Source organism: Salvelinus namaycush, unplaced genomic scaffold (genome assembly GCF_016432855.1).
Source record: "Salvelinus namaycush isolate Seneca unplaced genomic scaffold, SaNama_1.0 Scaffold1128, whole genome shotgun sequence".
Taxonomy (NCBI): domain Eukaryota; kingdom Metazoa; phylum Chordata; class Actinopteri; order Salmoniformes; family Salmonidae; genus Salvelinus; species Salvelinus namaycush.
In genome coordinates this window covers 25,969-53,706 of record NW_024057818.1, presented here as the reverse complement: position 1 = coordinate 53,706, position 27,738 = coordinate 25,969, and the positions used below count along the sequence as shown (strand labels likewise).

The 27,738-nt window shown below is 43.6% G+C and overlaps 1 protein-coding gene across 1 annotated transcript in view; it reads right to left on the bottom strand.

The window, feature by feature from the left end:
- Nucleotides 1–27,738, bottom strand: part of LOC120035877 (regulating synaptic membrane exocytosis protein 2) — a gene marked incomplete at both ends in the record, with an annotated part of 71,396 nt that overhangs the window by 23,829 nt on the left and 19,829 nt on the right. Inside the window, 2 exon segments of the mRNA XM_038982344.1 lie at nucleotides 18,311–18,464; nucleotides 24,411–24,582. Coding sequence (XP_038838272.1) covers nucleotides 18,311–18,464; nucleotides 24,411–24,582 — 326 coding nt within the window.

The following is a 27,738-nucleotide window of genomic DNA, read 5'->3' as shown; positions in this document are numbered from 1 at the left end:
TCTAGCCTCAACAGGCAGAACCATAAATACTCCTGTAAACCAAACCTAGTCTAATCTGGGACACCCTAGCCTCAACAGGCAGAACCATAAATACTCCTGTAAACCAAACCTAGTCTAATCTGGGACACCCTAGCCTCAACAGGCAGAACCATAAATACTCCTGTAAACCAGACCTAGTCTAATCTGGGACACTCTAGCCTCAACAGGCAGAACCATAAATACTCCTGTAAACCAAACCTAGTCTAATCTGGGACACTCTAGCCTCAACAGGCAGGACCATAAATACTCCTGTAAACCAAACCTAGTCTAATCTGGGACACCCTAGCCTCAACAGGCAGGACCATAAATACTCCTGTAAACCAAACCTAGTCTAATCTGGGACACTCTAGCCTCAACAGGCAGGACCATAAATACTCCTGTAAACCAGACCTAGTCTAATCTGGGACACTCTAGCCTCAACAGGCAGAACCATAAATACTCCTGTAAACCAAACCCAGTCTAATCTGGGACACCCTAGCCTCAACAGGCAGAACCATAAATACTCCTGTAAACCAAACCTCGTCTAATCTGGGACACCCTAGCCTCAACAGGCAGCCAGTTTAGTTCCTGAAAGCAGCTCCTGCCTATGTGAGTACGTGGACTCACCTTCAATACTACCCTGATCAGCTTATTCTGGGCTATCTGGAGCTTCCCATTCATAAGATTAGATAAGCCCCCAAACCAGGAAATACTAGCATAGTCAAACATAGTCAAAAAGTTGTCCTACTGTATGTTATCTGGCTATGCTCCATGGGCATGTGGGCTTGTTCATTTAGCAGACAAGATATGCTTATAAGTCCCTTGCCATTATTTTATTTTATATGATTTTATAGTAAGAATAATATAATTGAACTTAACTGAATAAAATAGAAATCATATGTTGTATGCACTGGAACAGCCAATGTAGGCCGGCCAGGCCGTGTGTAGGCCGTGTGTAGGCCGTGTGTAGGCCGTGTGTAGGCCGTGTGTAGGCAGTGTGTAGGCCGTGTGTAGGCAGTGTGTAGGCCGTGTGTAGGCCGTGTGTAGGCCGTGTGTAGGCCGTGTGTAGGCAGTGTGTAGGCCGTGTGTAGGCCGTGTGTAGGCCGTGTGTAGGCCGTGTGTAGGCCGTGTGTAGGCCGTGTGTAGGCCGTGTGTAGGCCGTGTGTAGGCAGTGTGTAGGCCGTGTGTAGGCCGTGTGTAGGCCGTGTGTAGGCCGTGTGTACCGTGTGTAGGCCGTGTGTAGGCCGTGTGTAGGCAGTGTGTAGGCCGTGTGTAGGCCGTGTGTAGGCCGGCCAGGCCGTGTGTAGGCCGTGTGTAGGCCGGCCAGGCCGTGTGTAGGCCGTGTGTAGGCCGGCCAGGCCGTGTGTAGGCCGTGTGTAGGCCGGCCAGGCCGTGTGTAGGCCATGTGTAGGCCGGCCAGGCCGTGTGTAGGCCGTGTGTAGGCCGGCCAGGCCGTGTGTAGGCTACTTCAGTTTGTAGCAGAGCATCATTATGAGTTGCTGAGAAATAAATATAACCACACTTATTCCACTCCACTGTTTAAGTAGTTTCCCATCAGGTGATACTCTGCCCAAACCCTGTATGCCATGGGCTCTCCAACCTTGTTCCTGCTGCTACCCAGTACTCTGTATGCCATGGTCTCTCCAACCTTGTTCCTGCAGCTACCCAGTACTCTGTATGCCATGGTCTCTCCAACCTTGTTCCTGCTGCTACCCAGTACTCTGTATGCCATGGTCTCTCCAACCCTGTTCCCGAAGCTACCCAGTACTCTGTATGCCATGGTCTCTCCAACCTTGTTCCTGCAGCTACCCAGTACTCTGTATGCCATGGGCTCTCCAACCTTGTTCCTGCTGCTACCCAGTACTCTGTATGCCATGGTCTCTCCAACCCTGTTCCCGCAGCTACCCAGTACTCTGTATGCCATGGTCTCTCCAACCTTGTTCCTGCTGCTACCCAGTACTCTGTATGCCATGGTCTCTCCAACCCTGTTCCTGCAGCTACCCAGTACTCTGTATGCCATGGTCTCTCCAACCCTGTTCCCGCAGCTACCCAGTACTCTGTATGCCATGGTCTCTCCAACCTTGTTCCTGCTGCTACCCAGTACTCTGTATGCCATGGTCTCTCCAACCTTGTTCCTGCTGCCACCCAGTACTCTGTATGCCATGGTCTCTCCAACCTTGTTCCTGCAGCTACCCAGTACTCTGTATGCCATGGTCTCTCCAACCTTGTTCCTGCAGCTACCCAGTACTCTGTATGCCATGGTCTCTCCAACCTTGTTCCTGCTGCTACCCAGTACTCTGTATGCCATGGTCTCTCCAACCTTGTTCCTGCTGCTACCCAGTACTCTGTATGCCATGGGCTCTCCAACCTTGTTCCTGCTGCTACCCAGTACTCTGTATGCCATGGTCTCTCCAACCCTGTTCCCGCAGCTACCCAGTACTCTGTATGCCATGGTCTCTCCAACCCTGTTCCCGCAGCTACCCAGTACTCTGTATGCCATGGTCTCTCCAACCCTGTTCCCGCAGCTACCCAGTACTCTGTATGCCATGGTCTCTCCAACCCTGTTCCTGCAGCTACCCAGTACTCTGTATGCCATGGTCTCTCCAACCCTGTTCCCGCAGCTACCCAGTACTCTGTATGCCATGATCTCTCCAACCTTGTTCCTGCTGCTACCCAGTACTCTGTATGCCATGGTCTCTCCAACCTTGTTCCTGCTGCTACCCAGTACTCTGTATGCCATGGGCTCTCCAACCTTGTTCCTGCTGCTACCCAGTACTCTGTATGCCATGGTCTCTCCAACCCTGTTCCCGCAGCTACCCAGTACTCTGTATGCCATGGTCTCTCCAACCTTGTTCCTGCTGCTACCCAGTACTCTGTATGCCATGGTCTCTCCAACCCTGTTCCTGCAGCTACCCAGTACTCTGTATGCCATGGTCTCTCCAACCCTGTTCCCGCAGCTACCCAGTACTCTGTATGCCATGGTCTCTCCAACCTTGTTCCTGCTGCTACCCAGTACTCTGTATGCCATGGTCTCTCCAACCTTGTTCCTGCTGCTACCCAGTACTCTGTATGCCATGGTCTCTCCAACCTTGTTCCTGCTGCTACCCAGTACTCTGTATGCCATGGTCTCTCCAACCCTGTTCCCGCAGCTACCCAGTACTCTGTATGCCATGGTCTCTCCAACCCTGTTCCCGCAGCTACCCAGTACTCTGTATGCCATGGTCTCTCCAACCCTGTTCCCGCAGCTACCCAGTACTCTGTATGCCATGGTCTCTCCAACCCTGTTCCTGCTGCCACCCAGTACTCTGTATGCCATGGTCTCTCCAACCTTGTTCCTGCTGCCACCCAGTACTCTGTATGCCATGGTCTCTCCAACCTTGTTCCTGCTGCTACCCAGTACTCTGTATGCCATGGTCTCTCCAACCCTGTTCCCGCAGCTACCCAGTACTCTGTATGCCATGGTCTCTCCAACCCTGTTCCCGCAGCTACCCAGTACTCTGTATGCCATGGTCTCTCCAACCCTGTTCCTGCAGCTACCCAGTACTCTGTATGCCATGGTCTCTCCAACCCTGTTCCCGCAGCTACCCAGTACTCTGTATGCCATGGGCTCTCCAACCTTGTTCCTGCTGCTACCCAGTACTCTGTATGCCATGGTCTCTCCAACCCTGTTCCCGCAGCTACCCAGTACTCTGTATGCCATGGGCTCTCCAACCTTGTTCCTGCAGCTACCCAGTACTCTGTATGCCATGGTCTCTCCAACCCTGTTCCTGCTGCTACCCAGTACTCTGTATGCCATGGTCTCTCCAACCCTGTTCCTGCAGCTACCCAGTACTCTGTATGCCATGGTCTCTCAAACCCTGTTCCCGCAGCTACCCAGTACTCTGTATGCCATGGTCTCTCCAACCCTGTTCCCGCAGCTACCCAGTACTCTGTATGCCATGATCTCTCCAACCCTGTTCCCGCAGGTACCCAGTACTCTGTATGCCATGGTCTCTCCAACCCTGTTCCTGCAGCTACCCAGTACTCTGTATGCCATGGTCTCTCCAACCCTGTTCCCGCAGCTACCCAGTACTCTGTATGCCATGGGCTCTCCAACCTTGTTCCTGCAGCAACCCAGTACTCTGTATGCCATGGTCTCTCCAAACCTGTTCCTGCAGCTACCCAGTACTCTGTATGCCATGGTCTCTCCAACCTTGTTCCTGCTGCTACCCAGTACTCTGTATGCCATGGTCTCTCCAACCCTGTTCCTGCAGCTACCCAGTACTCTGTATGCCATGGTCTCTCCAACCTTGTTCCTGCTGCTACCCAGTACTCTGTATGCCATGGTCTCTCCAACCCTGTTCCTGCAGCTACCCAGTACTCTGTATGCCATGGCCTCTCCAACCTTGTTCCTGCTGCTACCCAGTACTCTGTATGCCATGGTCTCTCCAACCTTGTTCCTGCAGCTACCCAGGACTCTGTATGCCATGGTCTCTCCAACCCTGTTCCCGCAGCTACCCAGTACTCTGTATGCCATGGTCTCTCCAACCCTGTTCCCGCAGCTACCCAGTACTCTGTATGCCATGGTCTCTCCAACCCTGTTCCCGCAGCTACCCAGTACTCTGTATGCCATGGTCTCTCCAACCCTGTTCCTGCAGCTACCCAGTACTCTGTATGCCATGGTCTCTCCAACCCTGTTCCCGCTGCTACCCAGTACTCTGTATGCCATGGTCTCTCCAACCCTGTTCCTGCAGCTACCCAGTACTATGTATGCCATGGTCTCTCAAACCCTGTTCCCGCAAATACCCAGTATTCTGTATGCCATGGTGTCTCCAACCCTGTTCCCGCAGCTACCCAGTACTCTGTATGCCATGGTCTCTCCATCCCTGTTCCCGCAGGTACCCAGTACTCTGTATGCCATGGTCTCTCCAACCTTGTTCCCGCAGCTACCCAGTACTCTGTATGCCATGGTCTCTCCAACCCTGTTCCCGAAGCTACCCAGTACTCTGTATGCCATGGGCTCTCCAACCTTGTTCCTGCAGCAACCCAGTACTCTGTATGCCATGGTCTCTCCAACCCTGTTCCTGCAGCTACCCAGTACTCTGTATGCCATGGTCTCTCCAACCTTGTTCCTGCTGCTACCCAGTACTCTGTATGCCATGGTCTCTCCAACCCTGTTCCTGCAGCTACCCAGTACTCTGTATGCCATGGTCTCTCCAACCTTGTTCCTGCTGCTACCCAGTACTCAGTATGCCATGGTCTCTCCAACCCTGTTCCTGCAGCTACCCAGTACTCTGTATGCCATGGCCTCTCCAACCTTGTTCCTGCTGCTACCCAGTACTCTGTATGCCATGGTCTCTCCAACCCTGTTCCCGCAGCTACCCAGTACTCTGTATGCCATGGTCTCTCCAACCCTGTTCCCGCAGCTACCCAGTACTCTGTATGCCATGGTCTCTCCAACCCTGTTCCTGCAGCTACCCAGTACTCTGTATGCCATGGTCTCTCCAACCCTGTTCCCGCAGCTACCCAGTACTCTGTATGCCATGGGCTCTCCAACCTTGTTCCTGCAGCTACCCAGTACTCTGTATGCCATGGTCTCTCCAACCCTGTTCCCGCAGCTACCCAGTACTCTGTATGCCATGGGCTCTCCAACCTTGTTCCTGCAGCTACCCAGTACTCTGTATGCCATGGGCTCTCCAACCTTGTTCCTGCTGCTACCCAGTACTCTGTATGCCATGGTCTCTCCAACCCTGTTCCTGCAGCTACCCAGTACTCTATATGCCATGGTCTCTCCAACCCTGTTCCCGCAGCTACCCAGTACTCTGTATGCCATGGTCTCGCCAACCCTGTTCCCGCAGCTACCCAGTACTCTGTATGCCATGGTCTCTCCAACCCTGTTCCCGCAGCTACCCAGTACTCTGTATGCCATGGTCTCTCCAACCCTGTTCCCGCAGCTACCCAGTACTCTGTATGCCATGGTCTCTCCAACCTTGTTCCCGCAGCTACCCAGTACTCTGTATGCCATGGGCTCTCCAACCTTGTTCCTGCAGCTACCCAGTACTCTGTATGCCATGGTCTCTCCAACCCTGTTCCCGCAGCTACCCAGTACTCTGTATGCCATGGGCTCTCCAACCCTGTTCCCGCAGCTACCCAGTACTCTGTATGCCATGGGCTCTCCAACCTTGTTCCTGCAGCTACCCAGTACTCTGTATGCCATGGTCTCTCCAACCCTGTTCCTGCAGCTACCCAGTACTCTGTATGCCATGGTCTCTCCAACCCTGTTCCAGCAGCTACCCAGTACTCTGTATGCCATGGGCTCTCCAACCTTGTTCCTGCTGCTACCCAGTACTCGGTATGCCATGGTCTCTCCAACCCTGTTCCTGCAGCAACCCAGTAATCTGTATGCCATGGTCTCTCCAACCCTGTTCCTGCAGCTACCCAGTACTCTGTATGCCATGGTCTCTCCAACCTTGTTCCTGCTACTACCCAGTACTCTGTATGCCATGGTCTCTCCAACCCTGTTCCTGCAGCTACCCAGTACTCTGTATGCCATGGTCTCTCCAACCTTGTTCCTGCTGCTACCCAGTACTCTGTATGCCATGGTCTCTCCAACCCTGTTCCTGCAGCTACCCAGTACTCTGTATGCCATGGCCTCTCCAACCTTGTTCCTGCTGCTACCCAGTACTCTGTATGCCATGGTCTCTCCAACCTTGTTCCTGCAGCTACCCAGTACTCTGTATGCCATGGTCTCTCCAACCCTGTTCCTGCTTCTACCCAGTACTCTGTATGCCATGGGCTCTCCAACCTTGTTCCTGCAGCTACCCAGTACTCTGTATGCCATGGTCTTTCCAACCTTGTTCCTGCAGCTACCCAGTACTCTGTATGCCATGGGATCTCCAAACTTGTTCCTGCTGCTACCCAGTACTCTGTATGCCATGGTCTCTCCAACCTTGTTCCTGCAGCTACCCAGTACTCTTTATGCCATGGTCTCTCCAACCCTGTTTCTGCTGCTACCCAGTACTCTGTATGCCATGGGCTCTCCAACCTTGTTCCTGCAGCTACCCAGTACTCTTTATGCCATGGTCTCTCCAACCCTGTTTCTGCTGCTACCCAGTACTCTGTATGCCATGGGCTCTCCAACCTTGTTCCTGCAGCTACCCAGTACTCTGTATGCCATGGTCTCTCCAACCTTGTTCCTGCAGCTACCCAGTACTCTGTATGCCATGGGATCTCCAAACTTGTTCCTGCTGCTACCCAGTACTCTGTATGCCATGGTCTCTCCAACCTTGTTCCTGCAGCTACCCAGTACTCTGTATGCCATGGTCTCTCCAACCTTGTTCCTGCAGCTACCCAGTACTCTGTATGCCATGGTCTCTCCAACCTTGTTCCTGCAGCTACCCAGTACTCTGTATGCCATGGTCTCTCCAACCTTGTTCCTGCAGCTACCCAGTACTCTGTATGCCATGGTCTCACCAACCTTGTTCCTGCAGCTACCCAGTACTCTGTATACCATGGGCTCTCCAACCTTGTTCCTGCTGCCACCCAGTACTCTGTATGCCATGGTCTCTCCAACCTTGTTCCTGCAGCTACCCAGTACTCTGTATGCCATGGTCTCTCCAACCTTGTTCCTGCAGCTACCCAGTACTCTGTATGCCATGGTCTCTCCAACCTTGTTCCTGCAGCTACCCAGTACTCTGTATGCCATGGTCTCTCCAACCTTGTTCCTGCAGTTACCCAGTACTCTGTATGCCATGGTCTCTCCAACCTTGTTCCTGCAGCTACCCAGTACTCTGTATGCCATGGTCTCTCCAACCCTGTTCCTGCAGCTACCCAGTACTCTGTATGCCATGGGATCTCCAACCTTGTTCCTGCTGCTACCCAGTACTCTGTATGCCATGGTCTCTCCAACCCTGTTCCCGCAGCTACCCAGTACTCTGTATGCCATGGGCTCTCCAACCTTGTTCCTGCAGCTACCCAGTACTCTGTATGCCATGGGATCTCCAACCTTGTTCCTGCTGCTACCCAGTACTCTGTATGCCATGGGCTCTCCAACCTTGTTCCTGCAGCTACCCAGTACTCTGTATGCCATGGTCTCTCCAACCTTGTTCCTGCAGCTACCCAGTACTCTGTATGCCATGGTCTCTCCAACCTTGTTCCTGCTGCTACCCAGTACTCTGTATGCCATGGTCTCTCCAACCTTGTTCCTGCTGCCACCCAGTACTCTGTATGCCATGGTCTCTCCAACCTTGTTCCTGCTGCCACCCAGTACTCTGTATGCCATGGTCTCTCCAACCTTGTTCCTGCTGCTACCCAGAACTCTGTATGCCATGGTCTCTCCAACCTTGTTCCTGCTGCTACCCAGGACTCTGTATGCCATGGTCTCTCCAACCTTGTTCCTGCTGCCACCCAGTACTCTGTATGCCATGGTCTCTCCAACCTTGTTCCTGCTGCTACCCAGTACTCTGTATGCCATGGTCTATCCAACCTTGTTCCTGCTGCCACCCAGTACTCTGTATGCCATGGGCTCTCCAACCCTGTTCCTGCAGCTACCCAGTACTCTGTATGCCATGGTCTCTCCAACCTTGTTCCTGCAGCTACCCAGTACTCTGTATGCCATGGTCTCTCCAACCTTGTTCCTGCAGCTACCCAGTACTCTGTATGCCATGGTCTCTCCAACCTTGTTCCTGCTGCTACCCAGTACTCTGTATGCCATGGTCTCTCCAACCTTGTTCCTGCTGCCACCCAGTACTCTGTATGCCATGGTCTCTCCAACCTTGTTCCTGCTGCCACCCAGTACTCTGTATGCCATGGTCTCTCCAACCTTGTTCCTGCAGCTACCCAGTACTCTGTATGCCATGGTCTCTCCAACCTTGTTCCTGCAGCTACCCAGTACTCTGTATGCCATGGTCTCTCCAACCTTGTTCCTGCAGCTACCCAGTACTCTGTATGCCATGGTCTCTCCAACCTTGTTCCTGCAGCTACCCAGTACTCTGTATGCCATGGGATCTCCAACCTTGTTCCTGCTGCTACCCAGTACTCTGTATGCCATGGGCTCTCCAACCTTGTTCCTGCAGCTACCCAGTACTCTGTATGCCATGGTCTCTCCAACCTTGTTCCTGCTGCTACCCAGTACTCTGTATGCCATGGTCTCTCCAACCTTGTTCCTGCTGCCACCCAGTACTCTGTATGCCATGGTCTCTCCAACCTTGTTCCTGCTGCCACCCAGTACTCTGTATGCCATGGTCTCTCCAACCTTGTTCCTGCTGCTACCCAGTACTCTGTATGCCATGGTCTCTCCAACCTTGTTCCTGCTGCTACCCAGTACTCTGTATGCCATGGTCTCTCCAACCTTGTTCCTGCTGCCACCCAGTACTCTGTATGCCACCCAGTACTCTGTATGCCATGGTCTCTCCAACCTTGTTCCTGCAGCTACCCAGTACTCTGTATGCCATGGTCTCTCCAACCTTGTTCCTGCTGCCACCCAGTACTCTGTATGCCATGGTCTCTCCAACCTTGTTCCTGCAGCTACCCAGTACTCTGTATGCCATGGTCTCTCCAACCTTGTTCCTGCTGCTACCCAGTACTCTGTATGCCATGGTCTCTCCAACCTTGTTCCTGCTGCCACCCAGGACTCTGTATGCCATGGTCTCTCCAACCTTGTTTCTGCTGCCACCCAGTACTCTGTATGCCATGGTCTCTCCAACCTTGTTCCTGCTGCTACCCAGTACTCTGTATGCCATGGTCTCTCCAACCTTGTTCCTGCTGCCACCCAGTACTCTGTATGCCATGGTCTCTCCAACCTTGTTCCTGCTGCTACCCAGTACTCTGTATGCCATGGTCTCTCCAACCTTGTTCCTGCAGCTACCCAGTACTCTGTATGCCATGGTCTCTCCAACCTTGTTCCTGCTGCTACCCAGTACTATGTATGCCATGGTCTCTCCAACCTTGTTCCTGCAGCTACCCAGTACTCTGTATGCCATGGTCTCTCCAACCTTGTTCCTGCTGCCACCCAGTACTCTGTATGCCATGGTCTCTCCAACCTTGTTCCTGCAGCTACCCAGTACTCTGTATGCCATGGTCTCTCCAACCTTGTTCCTGCTGCCACCCAGTACTCTGTATGCCATGGTCTCTCCAACCTTGTTCCTGCAGCTACCCAGTACTCTGTATGCCATGGTCTCTCCAACCTTGTTCCTGCTGCCACCCAGTACTCTGTATGCCATGGTCTCTCCAACCTTGTTCCTGCTGCCACCCAGTACTCTGTATGCCATGGTCTCTCCAACCTTGTTCCTGCATCTACCCAGTACTCTGTATGCCATGGTCTCTCCAACCTTGTTCCTGCTGCTACCCAGTACTCTGTATGCCATGGTCTCTCCAACCTTGTTCCTGCAGCTACCCAGTACTCTGTATGCCATGGTCTCTCCAACCTTGTTCCTGCTGCCACCCAGTACTCTGTATGCCATGGTCTCTCCAACCTTGTTCCTGCTGCCACCCAGTACTCTGTATGCCATGGTCTCTCCAACCTTGTTCCTGCAGCTACCCAGTACTCTGTATGCCATGGTCTCTCCAACCTTGTTCCTGCTGCTACCCAGTACTCTGTATGCCATGGTCTCTCCAACCTTGTTCCTGCAGCTACCCAGTACTCTGTATGCCATGGTCTCTCCAACCTTGTTCCTGCTGCCACCCAGTACTCTGTATGCCATGGTCTCTCCAACCTTGTTCCTGCTGCTACCCAGTACTATGTATGCCATGGTCTCTCCAACCTTGTTCCTGCAGCTACCCAGTACTCTGTATGCCATGGTCTCTCCAACCTTGTTCCTGCTGCTACCCAGTACTCTGTATGCCATGGTCTCTCCAACCTTGTTCCTGCAGCTACCCAGTACTCTGTATGCCATGGGCTCTCCAACCTTGTTCCTGCTGCCACCCAGTACTCTGTATGCCATGGTCTCTCCAACCTTGTTCCTGCTGCTACCCAGTACTCTGTATGCCATGGTCTCTCCAACCTTGTTCCTGCAGCTACCCAGTACTCTGTATGCCATGGTCTCTCCAACCTTGTTCCTGCTGCCACCCAGTACTATGTATGCCATGGTCTCTCCAACCTTGTTCCTGCAGCTACCCAGTACTCTGTATGCCATGGTCTCTCCAACCTTGTTCCTGCTGCCACCCAGTACTCTGTATGCCATGGTCTCTCCAACCTTGTTCCTGCAGCTACCCAGTACTCTGTATGCCATGGTCTCTCCAACCTTGTTCCTGCTGCCACCCAGTACTCTGTATGCCATGGTCTCTCCAACCTTGTTCCTGCAGCTACCCAGTACTCTGTATGCCATGGTCTCTCCAACCTTGTTCCTGCTGCCACCCAGTACTCTGTATGCCATGGTCTCTCCAACCTTGTTCCTGCAGCTACCCAGTACTCTGTATGCCATGGTCTCTCCAACCTTGTTCCTGCTGCCACCCAGTACTCTGTATGCCATGGTCTCTCCAACCTTGTTCCTGCTGCCACCCAGTACTCTGTATGCCATGGTCTCTCCAACCTTGTTCCTGCAGCTACCAAGTACTCTGTATGCCATGGTCTCTCCAACCTTGTTCCTGCAGCTACCCAGTACTCTGTATGCCATGGTCTCTCCAACCTTGTTCCTGCTGCTACCCAGTACTCTGTATGCCGTGGTCTCTCCAACCTTGTTCCTGCTGCCACCCAGTACTCTGTATGCCATGGTCTCTCCAACCTTGTTCCTGCTGCCACCCAGTACTCTGTATGCCATGGTCTCTCCAACCTTGTTCCTGCTGCCACCCAGTACTCTGTATGCCATGGTCTCTCCAACCTTGTTCCTGCAGCTACCCAGTACTCTGTATGCCATGGTCTCTCCAACCTTGTTCCTGCTGCCACCCAGTACTCTGTATGCCATGGTCTCTCCAACCTTGTTCCTGCTGCCACCCAGTACTCTGTATGCCATGGTCTCTCCAACCTTGTTCCTGCAGCTACCCAGTACTCTGTATGCCATGGTCTCTCCAACCGTGTTCCTGCTGCTACCCAGTACTCTGTATGCCGTGGTCTCTCCAACCTTGTTCCTGCAGCTACCCAGTACTCTGTATGCCATGGTCTCTCCAACCTTGTTCCTGCAGCTACCCAGTACTCTGTATGCCATGGTCTCTCCAACCTTGTTCCTGCTGCTACCCAGTACTCTGTATGCCGTGGTCTCTCCAACCTTGTTCCTGCTGCCACCCAGTACTCTGTATGCCATGGTCTCTCCAACCTTGTTCCTGCTGCCACCCTGTACTCTGTATGCCATGGTCTCTCCAACCTTGTTCCTGCAGCTACCCAGTACTCTGTATGCCATGGTCTCTCCAACCTTGTTCCTGCTGCCACCCAGTACTCTGTATGCCATGGTCTCTCCAACCTTGTTTCTGCTGCCACCCAGTACTCTGTATGCCATGGTCTCTCCAACCTTGTTCCTGCTGCCACCCAGTACTCTGTATGCCATGGTCTCTCCAACCTTGTTCCTGCTGCCACCCAGTGCTTAATTTGGGAAACCTGAACATTGACAGTAACATGTTTTCGCAGTGAAACATTTCACTAAGCTGTTGACAGCCTGTCTGCGTGCTCAAAAAATGAATAAAAGAAAGAGGGTAGGAGATGGAAATGCATGGTGGTGAGATATTATTTATACAGTAGCTAAAGGTGTGTCAACCAATTAATTATCAAAATATTTAAAAAAATCCCTATTACTAGGTTATTTGAAATCAAATACAAATTCACCAATTGTAGATGTAAGCCGCTCTGCACAATCAATGAACCAACAGCATCGCAAAGGCCTATACAGTGGCTCGCAAAAGTATTCACCCCCTTGGCGTTTTTCCTATTTTGTTGCATTACAACCTGTAATTTAAATGGATTTTTATTTGGATTTCATGTAATGGGCATACACAAAATAGTCCAAATTGGTGAAGTGAAATGAAAAAAATTACTTGTTTCAAAAAACTCAAAAAAAAAATAAACAAAAAAACAGACAAGTGATGCATGTATTCACCCCTTCGCTATGAAGCCCCTAAATAAGATCTGGTGCAACCAATTACCTTCAGAAGTCACACAATTAGTTAGATTGCACACAGGTGGACTTTATTTAAGTGTCACATGATCTGTCACATGATCTCAGTATATATACAGTTGAAGTCCGAAGTTTACATACACCTTTGCCAAATACATTTACACTCAGTTTTTCACAATTCCTGACATTTAATCCTAGTAAAAATTCCCTGTCTTAGGTCAGTTAGTATCACCACTTTATTTTAAGAATGTTAAATGTCAGAATAATAGTAGAGAGAATGATTTACACTGCTCAAAAAAATAAAGGGAACACTTAAACAACACAATGTAACTCCAAGTCAATCACACTTCTGTGAAATCAAACTGTCCACTTAGGAAGCAACACTGATTGACAATAAATTTCACATGCTGTTGTGCAAATGGAATAGACAAAAGGTGGAAATTATAGGCAATTAGCAAGACACCCCCAATAAAGGAATAGTTCTGCAGGTGGTGACCACAGACCACTTCTCAGTTCCTATGCTTCCTGGCTGATGTTTTGGTCACTTTTGAATGCTGGCAGTGCTTTCACTCTAGTGGTAGCATGAGACGGAGTCTACAACCCACACAAGTGGCTCAGGTAGTGCAGCTCATCCAGGATGGCACATCAATGCGAGCTGTGGCAAGAAGGTTTGCTGTGTCTGTCAGCGTAGTGTCCAGAGCATGGAGGCGCTACCAGGAGACAGGCCAGTACATCAGGAGACGTGGAGGAGGCCGTAGGAGGGCAACAACCCAGCAGCAGGACCGCTACCTCCGCCTTTGTGCAAGGAGGTGCACTGCCAGAGCCCTGCAAAATGACCTCCAGCAGGCCACAAATGTGCAAGCTTCCCACAGTAAGTTGGGTGAATTTTTGCCCCTTCCTCCTGACAGGGTTTGTATGCCTCCTTGCTCGCACATGCTTTTTCAGTTCTGCCCACAAATTTTCTATGGGATTGAGGTCAAGGCTTTGCCATGGCAACTCCAATACCTTGACTGTGTTGTCATTAAGCCATTTTGACGCATATTTTGGAAGTATGCTTGGGGTCATTGTCCACTTGGAAGACCCATTTGCGACCAAGCTTTAACTTCCTGACTGATGTCTTGAGATGTTGTTTCAATCTATCCACGTAATTTTCCTTCCCATGATGCCATCTATTTTGTGAAGTGCACCAGTCCCTCCTGCAGCAAAGCACCCCCCACAACATGATGCTGCCACCCCCGTGCTTCACGGTTGGGATGGTGTTCTTCTGTTTGCAACCATCCCCCTTTTTCCTCCAAACATAACAATGATCATTACAAACAGTTCTATTTTTGTTTCATCAGACCAGAGGACATTTCTCCAAAAAGTACGATCTTTGTCCCCATGTGCAGTTGCAAACCGTAGTCTGGCTTTTTTATGCCGGGTTTGGAGCAGTGGCTTCTTCCTTGCTGAGTGGCCTTTCAGGTTATGTAGATATAGGACTAGTTTTACTGTGGATATAGATACTTTTGTACCCGTTTCCTCCAGCATCTTTACAAGATCCTTTGCTGTTGTTCTGGGACTGATTTACACTTTTCGCCCCAAAGTACATTCATCTCTAGGAGACAGAACACGTCTCCTTCCTGAGCGGTATGGGGGCTGCGTGATCCCATGGTGTTTATACTTGCGTACTATTATTTGTACAGATGAATGTGGTACCTTCAGGCGTTTGGAAATTGCTCCCAAGGATGAACCAGACTTGTGGAGGTCTACAATTATTTTCTGAGGTCTTGGCTGATTTATTTTAATTTTCCCATGATGTCAAGCAAAGAGGCACTGAGTTTGAAGGTAGGCCTTCAAATACATCCACAGGTACACCTCCAATTGACTCAAATGATGTCAATTAGCCTTTCAGAAGCTTCTAAAGCCATGACATAATTTTCTGGAATTTTCCAAGCTGTTTAAAGGCACAGTCAACTTAGTGTATGTAAACCTTTGACCCACTGGAATTGTGATACAGTGAAATATAAGTGAAATAATCTGTCTGTAAACAATTGTTGGAAAAATTACTTGTGTCATGCACAAAGTAGATGTCCTATCCAACTTGTCAAAACTATAGTTTGTTAACAAGAAATTTGTGGGGTGGTTGAAAAACTAGTTTTAATGACTCCAATTTAAGTGTATGTAAACTTCCGACTTCAACTATAGACCTCTTCTGAAAGGCCCCAGTGTCTGCAACACAACTAAGCAAGGGGCACCACCAAGCAATCGGCACTATGAAGACCAATGAGCTCCCCAAACAGGTCAGGAACAAAGTTGTGGAGAAGTACAGATCAGGGTTGGGTTATAAAAAAATATCTGAAACTTTGAACATCCCACGGAGCACCACTAAATCCATTATTAAAAAATGGAAAGAATATGGCACCACAACAAACCTGCCAAGAGAGGGCCACTCACCAAAACTCACGTACCAGGCAAGGAGGGCATTAATTAGCTGTAAAGCTCCTCAACGGAGATTGGAGTATCTGCCCATAGGACCACTTTAAGCCATAGACTCCACAGAGCTGGGCTTTACGGAAGAGTGGCCAGAGAAAAATAAGCAAACATGTTTGGTGTTCGCCAAAAGGCATGTGGGAGACTCCCCAAACATATGGAAGAAGGTACTCTGGCCAGATGAGAAATAAATTTGAGCTTTTTGGACATCAAGGAAAACGCTGTGTCTGGTGCAAACCCAACACCTCTCATCACCCCGAGAACACCATCCCCACAGTGAAGCATTTTGGTGGCAGCATCATGCTGTGGGGATGTGTTTAGGGATATGGTTAGGTGTGGTGCTGGTAGAGACATGGTTAGGTGTGGTGCTGGTGGAGACATGGTTAGGTGTGGTGCTGGTAGAGACATGGTTAGGTGTGGTGCTGGTAGAGACATGGTTAGGTGTGGTGCTGGTAGAGATATGGTTAGGTGTGGTGCTGGTAGAGACATGGTTAGGTGTGGTGCTGGCCGAGACATGGTTAGGTGTGGTGCTGGTAGAGACATGGTTAGGTTTGGTGCTGGTAGAGACATGGTTAGGTTTGGTGCTGGTAGAGATATGGTTAGGTGTGGTGCTGGTAGAGACATGGTTAGGTGTGGTGCTGGTAGAGACATGGTTAGGTGTGGTGCTGGCAGAGATATGGTTAGGTGTGGTGCTCGTAGAGATATGGTTAGGTGTGGTGCTGGTAGAGACATGGTTAGGTGTGGTGCTGGTAGAGACATGGTTAGGTTTGGTGCTGGTAGAGATATGGTTAGGTGTGGTGCTGGCAGAGACATGGTTAGGTGTGGTGCTGGTAGAGACATGGTTAGGTGTGGTGCTGGTAAAGACATGGTTAGGTGTGGTGCTGGTAGAAACATGGTTAGGTGTGGTGCTGGCAGAGACATGGTTAGGTGTGGTGCTGGTAGAGACATGGTTAGGTGTGGTGCTGGCAGAGACATGGTTAGGTGTGGTGCTGGTAGAGACATGGTTAGGTGTGGTGCTGGCAGAGACATGGTTAGGTGTGGTGCTGGTAGAGACATGGTTAGGTGTGGTGCTGGTAGAGACATGGTTAGGTGTGGAAGGTTAGGGTGCTGGCAGAGACATGGTTAGGTGTGGTGCTGGTAGAGATATGGTTAGGTGTGGTGCTGGCAGAGACATGGTTAGGTGTGGTGCTGGTAGAGACATGGTTAGGTGTGGTGCTGGCAGAGACATGGTTAGGTGTGGTGCTGGTAGAGACATGGTTAGGTGTGGTGCTGGTAGAGACATGGTTAGGTGTGGTGCTGGTAGAGACATGGTTAGGTGTGGTGCTGGCAGAGACATGGTTAGGTGTGGTGCTGGTAGAGACATGGTTAGGTGTGGTGCTGGTAGAGACATGGTTAGGTGTGGTGCTGGTAGAGACATGGTTAGGTGTGGTGCTGGTAGAGACATGGTTAGGTGTGGTGCTGGTAGAGACATGGTTAGGTGTGGTGCTGGTAGAGACATGGTTAGGTGTGGTGCTGGTAGAGACATGGTTAGGTGTGGTGCTGCTGGAGACATGGTTAGGTGTGGTGCTGGTAGAGACATGGTTAGGTGTGGTGCTGGTAGAGACATGGTTAGGTGTGGTGCTGCTGGAGATATGGTTAGGTGTGGTGCTGCTGGAGACATGGTTAGGTGTGGTGCTGGTAGAGATATGGTTAGGTGTGGTGCTGGTAGAGACATGGTTAGGTGTGGTGCTGGCAGAGACATGGTTAGGTGTGGTGCTGGCAGAGACATGGTTAGGTGTGGTGCTGGTAGAGACATGGTTAGGTGTGGTGCTGGCAGAGACATGGTTAGGTGTGGTGCTGGCAGAGATATGGTTAGGTGTGGTGCTGCTGGAGACATGGTTAGGTGTGGTGCTGGTAGAGACATGGTTTGGTGTGGTGCTGGTAGAGACATGGTTAGGTGTGGTGCTGGCAGAGATATGGTTAGGTGTGGTGCTCGTAGAGACATGGTTAGGTGTGGTGCTGGTAGAGACATGGTTTGGTGTGGTGCTGGCAGAGATATGGTTAGGTGTGGTGCTCGTAGAGACATGGTTAGGTGTGGTGCTGGTAGAGACATGGTTAGGTGTGGTGCTGGCAGAGATATGGTTAGGTGTGGTGCTCGTAGAGACATGGTTAGGTGTGGTGCTGGTAGAGATATGGTTAGGTGTGGTGCTGGTAGAAACATGGTTAGGTGTGGTGCTGGTAGAGACATGGTTAGGTGTGGTGCTGGTAGAGACATGGTTAGGTGTGGTGCTGGTAGAGACATGGTTAGGTGTGGTGCTGGTAGAGACATGGTTAGGTGTGGTGCTGGTAGAGACATGGTTAGGTGTGGTGCTGGTAGAGACATGGTTAGGTGTGGTGCTGGTAGAGATATGGTTAGGTGTGGTGCTGGTAGAGACATGGTTAGGTGTGGTGCTCGTAGAGATATGGTTAGGTGTGGTGCTGGTAGAGACATGGTTAGGTGTGGTGCTGGTAGAGACATGGTTAGGTGTGGTGCTGGTAGAGACATGGTTAGGTGTGGTGCTCGTAGAGATATGGTTAGGTGTGGTGCTGGTAGAGACATGGTTAGGTGTGGTGCTGGTAGAGACATGGTTTGGTGTGGTGCTGGCAGAGACATGGTTAGGTGTGGTGCTGGTAGAGACATGGTTAGGTGTGGTGCTCGTAGAGACATGGTTAGGTGTGGTGCTGGTAGAGACATGGTTAGGTGTGGTGCTGGTAGAGATATGGTTAGGTGTGGTGCTGGTATGGACATGGTTAGGTGTGTGGTGCAGGTGCTGGTAGAGACCTACTCTGTAACCTTCTAGTGGGGCTCTCTCCCGGCAGCAGTTTCCTCTGCGTGTAGGGTGAGGGGTTGGGCATTGCCAGGAAGGATACATCGTGGGTTTGCAACTTGTACCAGTGGGCTGTGTCGTCCATCAGGGCTGTCTCCAGGTTTATGAGGATCTGACAACACAATACATGTATTCACTGAAGACATAACAGACCATGTAAAATATGTGATCCAAACAGAAACGTTGGGTCTGATGCTCTCTTCAGCCAAAGATCGAAGATAAAGAGTTACAATTATCAAATTGTAGAAGGAGCGAAATTAAATTCCAAATACAACATCTAACCCAAAGTCTAAATCTACAAAGACTCTGTCTGTATCATTTGTAAAAGTGAGAACATTCTGTATTTCCTAGTGTAGATACTTGAATCATGATCAGACGATGTATTATTCTGTTGTGTTATTTCATGTAACATTATGTTATGTAACAGTGTTATGTTAAATTACATTACATAATGGTATCTTATGTTATATTACATGATGTTATCTTACATTATGTTATGTTATATTATGTTGTGTTACATTGTTATGGTATAATATGTTACATTATGTTAAGTTACATTGTGTTATGTTACATTATCTTATGTTACATTATGTTATGTTATTTTATGTTATGTTACATTATCTTATGTTACATTATGTTAAATTATGTTATTATATCTTACTTTATGTTATGTTATGTTACATTGTGCTCTGTTACATTATGTTACATTATGTTGCGTTATGTTATGTTACGTTATGTTATGGTACATTACGTTACGCAAAAAAAAAAATGTTACATTATGTTGTATGATATGATGTATTACATTATGTTAAGTGATTTTATGGTATGTTACATTATGTTATGTTACAATGGTATGTTACATCATCTTATGTTAGATTACATAATATTATGTTACGTTACATTTTGTTAATTGACATCATTTTATTTTATGTTAACTTGTGTTATATTATGTTACATTATTTTATGTTAAGTTTGGTTACAGTGTTACGTTATATTATGCTACATTATGTTATGATAACATAACATAACCTTACATTATGTCAATTAACATAATTTAATGTAATATAATGTAATCTAACATAGCATAACGTAACACACCGTAATGTTACATAACATAACACAACATAGCGTAATGTAATGTCACATAATGCAACATACCGAAATGTAATTTAACACATCTTAACACAACACAATGTAACTTTACAAAATGTAACATATTATAACATAACAATGTAGCATAACATAATGTAACACAATGTAACATAACACAATGTAACATAACACAATGTAACTTTACAAAATGTAACATATTATAACATAACAATGTAGCATAACATAATGTAACACAATGTAACATAACACAATGTAACATAACACAATGTAACATAACACAATGTAACTTTACAAAATGTAACATATTATAACATAACAATGTAGCATAACATAATGTAACACAATGTAACATAACACAATGTAACATAACACAATGTAACTTTACAAAATGTAACATATTATAACATAATATAACACACCATAATGTAACCTAACATACTATAACATAATTTAACATTACTTAACATAACATAATATGATGTATCATAACAAAATGTAACATAACAGTACATAATTAACATACCATAACATAATGTAACATAACGTAATATAACATAACATAACCTTACATTATGCCAATTAACATAATTTAATGTAATATAATGTAATGTAACATAACATAATGTAACATAACAGTACATAATTAACATACCATAACAATGTAACATAACATAACACAATGTAACATAAAGTAACATAACATAATGTAACGGAACATAACATAATGTAAAATATAATAAGATAATGTAACCTAACATACTATAACACAATTTTACTTAACATAACTTAACATAACATAATATAAAATAATATAACAAAAAACATGTAAAAACATAACGTAACATAACATAATGTAACATAACATAACAATGTCACATAACATAATATAATGTAACATAAAGTAAAATAACATAATGTAACAATGTAACATAACATTGCATAACATAACGCAACACAACATAATGTCCAATAAAGTAACATACTATAAGATAATGTAATATAAACTAACATAACATAATATAACATACGATAATGTAACCTAACATACTATAACATAATTTAACTGAACATAACATAATATATAATAATATATAATAATATAACAAAACTTAACATAACACAATGTTACATAACGTAACATAACATTATGTAACATAACACAATGTAATATAACATAACATAATTTAAATTACGTTATGTTACATTATGTTATATTATGTTACATGATGTTACATTATGTTATGTTAAATTGTGTTGTATTATTACATTATGCTATGTTATGTTACAGAATTTTATTTTATGTTATGTTACATTATGTTGTGTTACGCTATGTTATGTTATGTAACATTATGTTATGTTACATCATGTTTTGTTACATTTTGTGATGTTACAATATATTGTTTAATATTACTTTATCTTATGTTATGTTACATTACATTACTTGATGTTATGTTACTTCATGTTTTGTTTCATTATGGTATGCTACATTATGTTACATCATGTTATATTATGATACGTTATGTTATGTTATGTTATGTTACATTATGTTAAGTGATGGTATGTAAAATTATGATATTTTATGTTACTTTTTTAATGTTAGGTTATATTACATTATGTTATACTATGTTACGTTATGTTACATTATATTGTGTTATGTTATGCTATGCTATGTTATGTTACATTATGTTATGTTGTGTTACATTATGTTATGTGGCATTGTTATATTATGTTACATTACATTATGTTATGTGGCATTGTTATATTATGTTACATTACATTATGTTATGTTACATTTTGTCATGTTATTTTACATAATATAATGTTATGTTATGTTACATTATGTTACGATACATTACATTATGTCATGTTACATTATGTTATGTTAGATTCTTATGTTATAATATGTTACATTGTGTTACATGATGCTATGATATGTTACGTTATGTTTCATGATGTTATGGTATGTTACATTATGTTATGTTCATTTACGTTATATTACGTTGTGTGAAATTATGTAAAGTTACATTATGTTATGTTAAGTTATGTTATATTATGTTATGTTACATCATGTTATGTTGTATTATGTTATTTTGCCTGATGTTACATTATGTTACGTTAAATTATGTTATGTTACATTAGGTATGTTGCATTGGTTATGTTACGTTTTGTAATGTTACATTATGTTATGTTACATTTTGTTATTTTATATTACATTATGTTATGTTATGTTACATTATGTAATGTTACATTCTGTTATGTTGCATTGTTATGTTATAATATGTTATGTTATGTTACATGATGTTATGATATGTAACATTATGTTATATTGCATTATGTTATGTTAAATTACGTTACATGAAATTATGTAAAGTTGCATTATTTAATGTTGTGTTATATTATGTTACATTATGTTATGTTATCTAAAGTTATTTAACATTATGTTAAGTTATGTTACATTATGTTATATTATGTTGCATGACGTTAGAATATGTTACGATATGTAAATTTATGTTGGTAAGTTTTGGTAAGTTTTGTTACATTATGTTATGTTACATTAGGTTACGTTACATTATGTTACATTATGTTATTTTACGTTATGTTATATTGTTATGTTATAATATGATATGTTATGTTACATTGTGCTATGTTACATTATGTTATGTTACATTATGTTAAATTATGTTATGATATGTTATGTTACCTGATGTTACGGTATGTTACACTATGTTATGTTACATTATGGTATTTTAAATGACGTAATATTACGTTATGTGAAATTATGTAAAGTTACATTATTTAATGTTATGTTACATTATGTTATTTTAAGTTCTGTTATATTATGTTATGTTACATTATGTTATGCTACATTATGTTATGTTACGTTGCTACATTCTGTTATGTTATCCTATGTTATGTTACATTATGTTATATTATTTTATGTTATCCGTGTTACATTATGTTATGTTACATTATGTTTAGTGACGTTCATTTACTTCAGGATATGCTATCTCTGACATGTCTATCTATGTGTTGTGTTATGCTATCTCTGACATGTCTATCTATGTGTTGTGTTATGCTATCTCTGACATGTCTATCTATGTGTTGTGTTATGCTATCTCTGACATGTCTATCTATGTGTTGTGTTATGCTATCTCTGACATGTCTATCTATGTGTTGTGTTATGCTATCTCTGACATGTCTATCTATGTGTTGTGTTATGCTATCTCTGACATGTCTATCTATGTGTTGTGTTATGCTATCTCTGACATGTCTATCTATGTGTTGTGTTATGCTATCTCTGACATGTCTATCTATGTGTTGTGTTATGCTATCTCTGACATGTCTATCTATGTGTTGTGTTATGCTATCTCTGACATGTCTATCTATGTGTTGTGTTATGCTATCTCTGACATGTCTATCTATGTGTTGTGTTATGCTATCTCTGACATGTCTATCTATGTGTTGTGTTATGCTATCTCTGACATGTCTATCTATGTGTTGTGTTATGCTATCTCTGACATGTCTATCTATGTGTTGTGTTATGCTATCTCTGACATGTCTATCTATGTGTTGTGTTATGCTATCTCTGACATGTCTATCTATGTGTTGTGTTATGCTATCTCTGACATGTCTATCTATGTGTTGTATTGTGTTATATAATGCCGTGTTATATTATGTTATATTATGTTGTGTTATGTTGTGTTATATTATGCTGTGTTGTGTTATAATATGTTGCGTTATATTATGTTGTGTTATATTATGTTGTGTTTTACTATGTTGTGTTATATTATATTATGCTGTGTTATATTATGTTGTGTTATATTATGGTGTGTTATATTATGCTGTGTTATATTATGTTGTGTTATATTATGGTGTGTTATATTATGTTGTGTTATATTATGTTGTGTTAATTTATGTTGTGTTATATTAGGCTGTGTTATATTATGCTGTGTTATATTATGTTGTGTTATATTATGTTGTAATACTTGTGTTATATTATGTTGTATTGTTTTATGTTGTGTTATATTAGGCTGTGTTGTATTATGTTGTGTTATATTATGTTGTGTTATATTATGTTGTGTTATATTATGCTGTGTTATATTATGCTGTGTTATATTATGTTGTGTTGTATTATGTTGTGTTGTATTATGTTGTGTTATATTATGTTGTGTTATATTATGTTGTGTTATATTATGTTGTGTTATATTATGTTGTGTTATATTATGCTGTGTTATATTATGTTGTGTTATATTATGTTGTGTTATAATATGTTGTGTTATATTATGCTGTGTTATATTATGTTGTGTTGTATTATGTTGTGTTATATTATGTTGTGTTATATTATGCTGTGTTATATTATGTTGTGTTGTATTATGCTGTGTTATATTATGTTGTGTTGTATTATGCTGTGTTATATTATGTTGTGTTATAATATGTTGTGTTATATTATGTTGTGTTATAATATGTTGTATTGTTTTATGTTGTAATACTTGTGTTATATTATGTTGTGTTATATTATGTTGTGTTATATTATGTTGTGTTATATTATGTTGTGTTATATTATGTTGTAATACTTGTGTTATATTATGTTGTGTTATATTATGTTGTGTTATATTATGTTGTGTTGTATTATGTTGTGTTATATTATGTTGTGTTATATTATGTTGTGTTATATTATGCCGTGTTGTTTTATGCTGTGTTGTATTATGTTGTGTTATATTATGCTGTGTCATTTTAAGCTGTGTCATATTATGTTGTGTTGTATTATGTTGTGTTATATTATGTTGTGTTATATTATGTTGTGTTATATTATGCTGTGTTATATTATGTTGTATTGTTTTATGTTGTGTTATATTATGCTGTGTCATTTTAAGCTGTGTCATATTATGTTGTGTTGTGTAATGTTGTGTTATGTAATATTATGTTAATGTGTAATGTATCTTACCCCTCCCATGAATTCACTCTCATCCTCTCTGACCCTGGCCTGGTCCCACAGAGTGATCTCCAGCATGCGCTCTCTAAACTCCCTCCAGTGGACAGGCATGTACATGAACGTCTGGTTCCATTTAGGCTCCAGGGACTTCTTCACAGTTTTCGTTCTCCTTTTGCTTTTGTCACTAGAAGGAAGGATACCATATCCTTTAAAATTATGGTTTCGTGCAGTAACACAACGTTGGTATAAGACAGTAATGCAAACATGGTTTAGGACAGTAATACAACCATGGTATAAGACAGTAATACAACCATGGTATAAGGCAGTAATACAAACATGGTTTAGGACAGTAATACAACCATGGCATAAGACAGTAATACAACCATGGTATAAGGCAGTAATACAACCATGGTATAAGGCAGTAATACAACCATGGTATAAGACAGACAGTAATACAACCATGGTATAAGACAGACAGTAATACAACCATGGTATAAGACAGTAATACAACCATGGTATAAGACAGACAGTAATACAACCATGGTATAAGACAGTAATAAAACCATGGTATTAAACAGTGATACAACCATGGTATGAGACAGACATTAATACAACCATGGTATTAAACAGTGATACAACCATGGTATAAGACAGTAATACAACCATGGTATAAGACAGTAATACAACCATGGTATAAGACAGTAATACAACCATGGTATAAGACAGTAATACAACCATGGTATAAGGCAGTAATAAAACCATGGTATAAGACAGGCAGTAATACAACCATGGTATAAGACAGTAATACAACCATGGTATAAGACAGGCAGTAATACAACCATGGTATAAGACAGGCAGTAATACAACCATGGTATAAGACAGGCAGTAATACAACCATGGTATAAGACAGACAGTAATACAACCATGGTATAAGACAGACAGTAATACAACCATGGTATAAGACAGTAATACAACCATGGTATAAGACAGTAATACAACCATGGTATAAGACAGGCAGTAATACAACCATGGTATAAGACAGTAATACAACCATGGTATAAGACAGGCAGTAATACAACCATGGTATAAGACAGGCAGTAATACAACCATGGTATAAGACAGGCAGTAATACAACCATGGTATAAGACAGTAATACAACCATGGTATAAGACAGACAGTAATACAACCATGGTATAAGACAGTAATACAACCATGGTATAAGACAGTAATACAACCATGGTATAAGACAGGCAGTAATACAACCATGGTATAAGACAGTAATACAACCATGGCATAAGACAGTAATACAACCATGGTATAAGACAGACAGTAATACAACCATGGTATAAGACAGTAATACAACCATGGTATAAGACAGACAGTAATACAACCATGGCATAAGACAGACAGTAATACAACCATGGTATAAGACAGTAATACAACCATGGTATAAGACAGACAGTAATACAACCATGGTATAAGGCAGTAATACAACCATGGTATAAGACAGTAATACAACCATGGTATAAGACAGACAGTAATACAACCATGGTATAAGACAGACAGTAATACAACCATGGTATAAGACAGTAATACAACCATGGTATAAGACAGGCAGTAATACAACCATGGTATAAGACAGGCAGTAATACAACCATGGTATAAGGCAGTAATACAACCATGGTATAAGGCAGTAATACAACCATGGTATAAGACAGACAGTAATACAACCATGGTATAAGACAGACAGTAATACAACCATGGTATAAGACAGTAATACAACCATGGTATAAGACAGACAGTAATACAACCATGGTATAAGACAGACAGTAATACAACCATGGTATAAGACAGACAGTAATACAACCATGGTATAAGACAGTAATACAACCATGGTATAAGACAGGCAGTAATACAACCATGGTATAAGACAGTAATACAACCATGGTATAAGACAGTAATACAACCATGGTATAAGACAGGCAGTAATACAACCATGGTATAAGACAGGCAGTAATACAACCATGGTATAAGACAGTAATACAACCATGGTATAAGACAGGCAGTAATACAACCATGGTATAAGACAGTAATACAACCATGGTATAAGACAGGCAGTAATACAACCATGGTATAAGACAGGCAGTAATACAACCATGGTATAAGACAGTAATACAACCATGGTATAAGACAGGCAGTAATACAACCATGGTATAAGACAGTAATACAACCATGGCATAAGACAGACAGTAATACAACCATGGTATAAGACAGTAATACAACCATGGTATAAGACAGTAATACAACCATGGTATAAGACAGACAGTAATACAACCATGGTATAAGACAGGCAGTAATACAACCATGGTATAAGGCAGTAATACAACCATGGTATAAGACATTAATACAACCATGGTATAAGACAGACAGTAATACAACCATGGTATAAGACAGTAATACAACCATGGTATAAGACAGTAATACAACCATGGTATAAGACAGACAGTAATACAACCATGGTATAAGACAGTAATACAACCATGGTATAAGACAGGCAGTAATACAACCATGGTATAAGACAGTAATACAACCATGGTATAAGACAGACAGTAATACAACCATGGTATAAGACAGTAATACAACCATGGTATAAGACAGGCAGTAATACAACCATGGTATAAGGCAGTAATACAACCATGGTATAAGACAGTAATACAACCATGGTATAAGACAGGCAGTAATACAACCATGGTATAAGGCAGTAATACAACCATGGTATAAGACAGGCAGTAATACAACCATGGTATAAGACAGGCAGTAATACAACCATGGTATAAGACAGTAATACAACCATGGTATAAGACAGGCAGTAATACAACCATGGTATAAGACAGTGATACAACCATGGTATAAGACAGGCAGTAATACAACCATGGTATAAGACAGACAGTAATACAACCATGGTATAAGACAGGCAGTAATACAACCATGGTATAAGACAGGCAGTAATACAACCATGGTATAAGGCAGTAATACAACCATGGTATAAGGCAGTAATACAACCATGGTATAAGACAGGCAGTAATACAACCATGGTATAAGACAGACAGTAATACAACCATGGTATAAGACAGTAATACAACCATGGTATAAGACAGGCAGTAATACAACCATGGTATAAGACAGTAATACAACCATGGTATAAGACAGACAGTAATACAACCATGGTATAAGACAGACAGTAATACAACCATGGTATAAGGCAGTAATACAACCATGGCATAAGACAGGCAGTAATACAACCATGGTATAAGACAGACAGTAATACAACCATGGTATA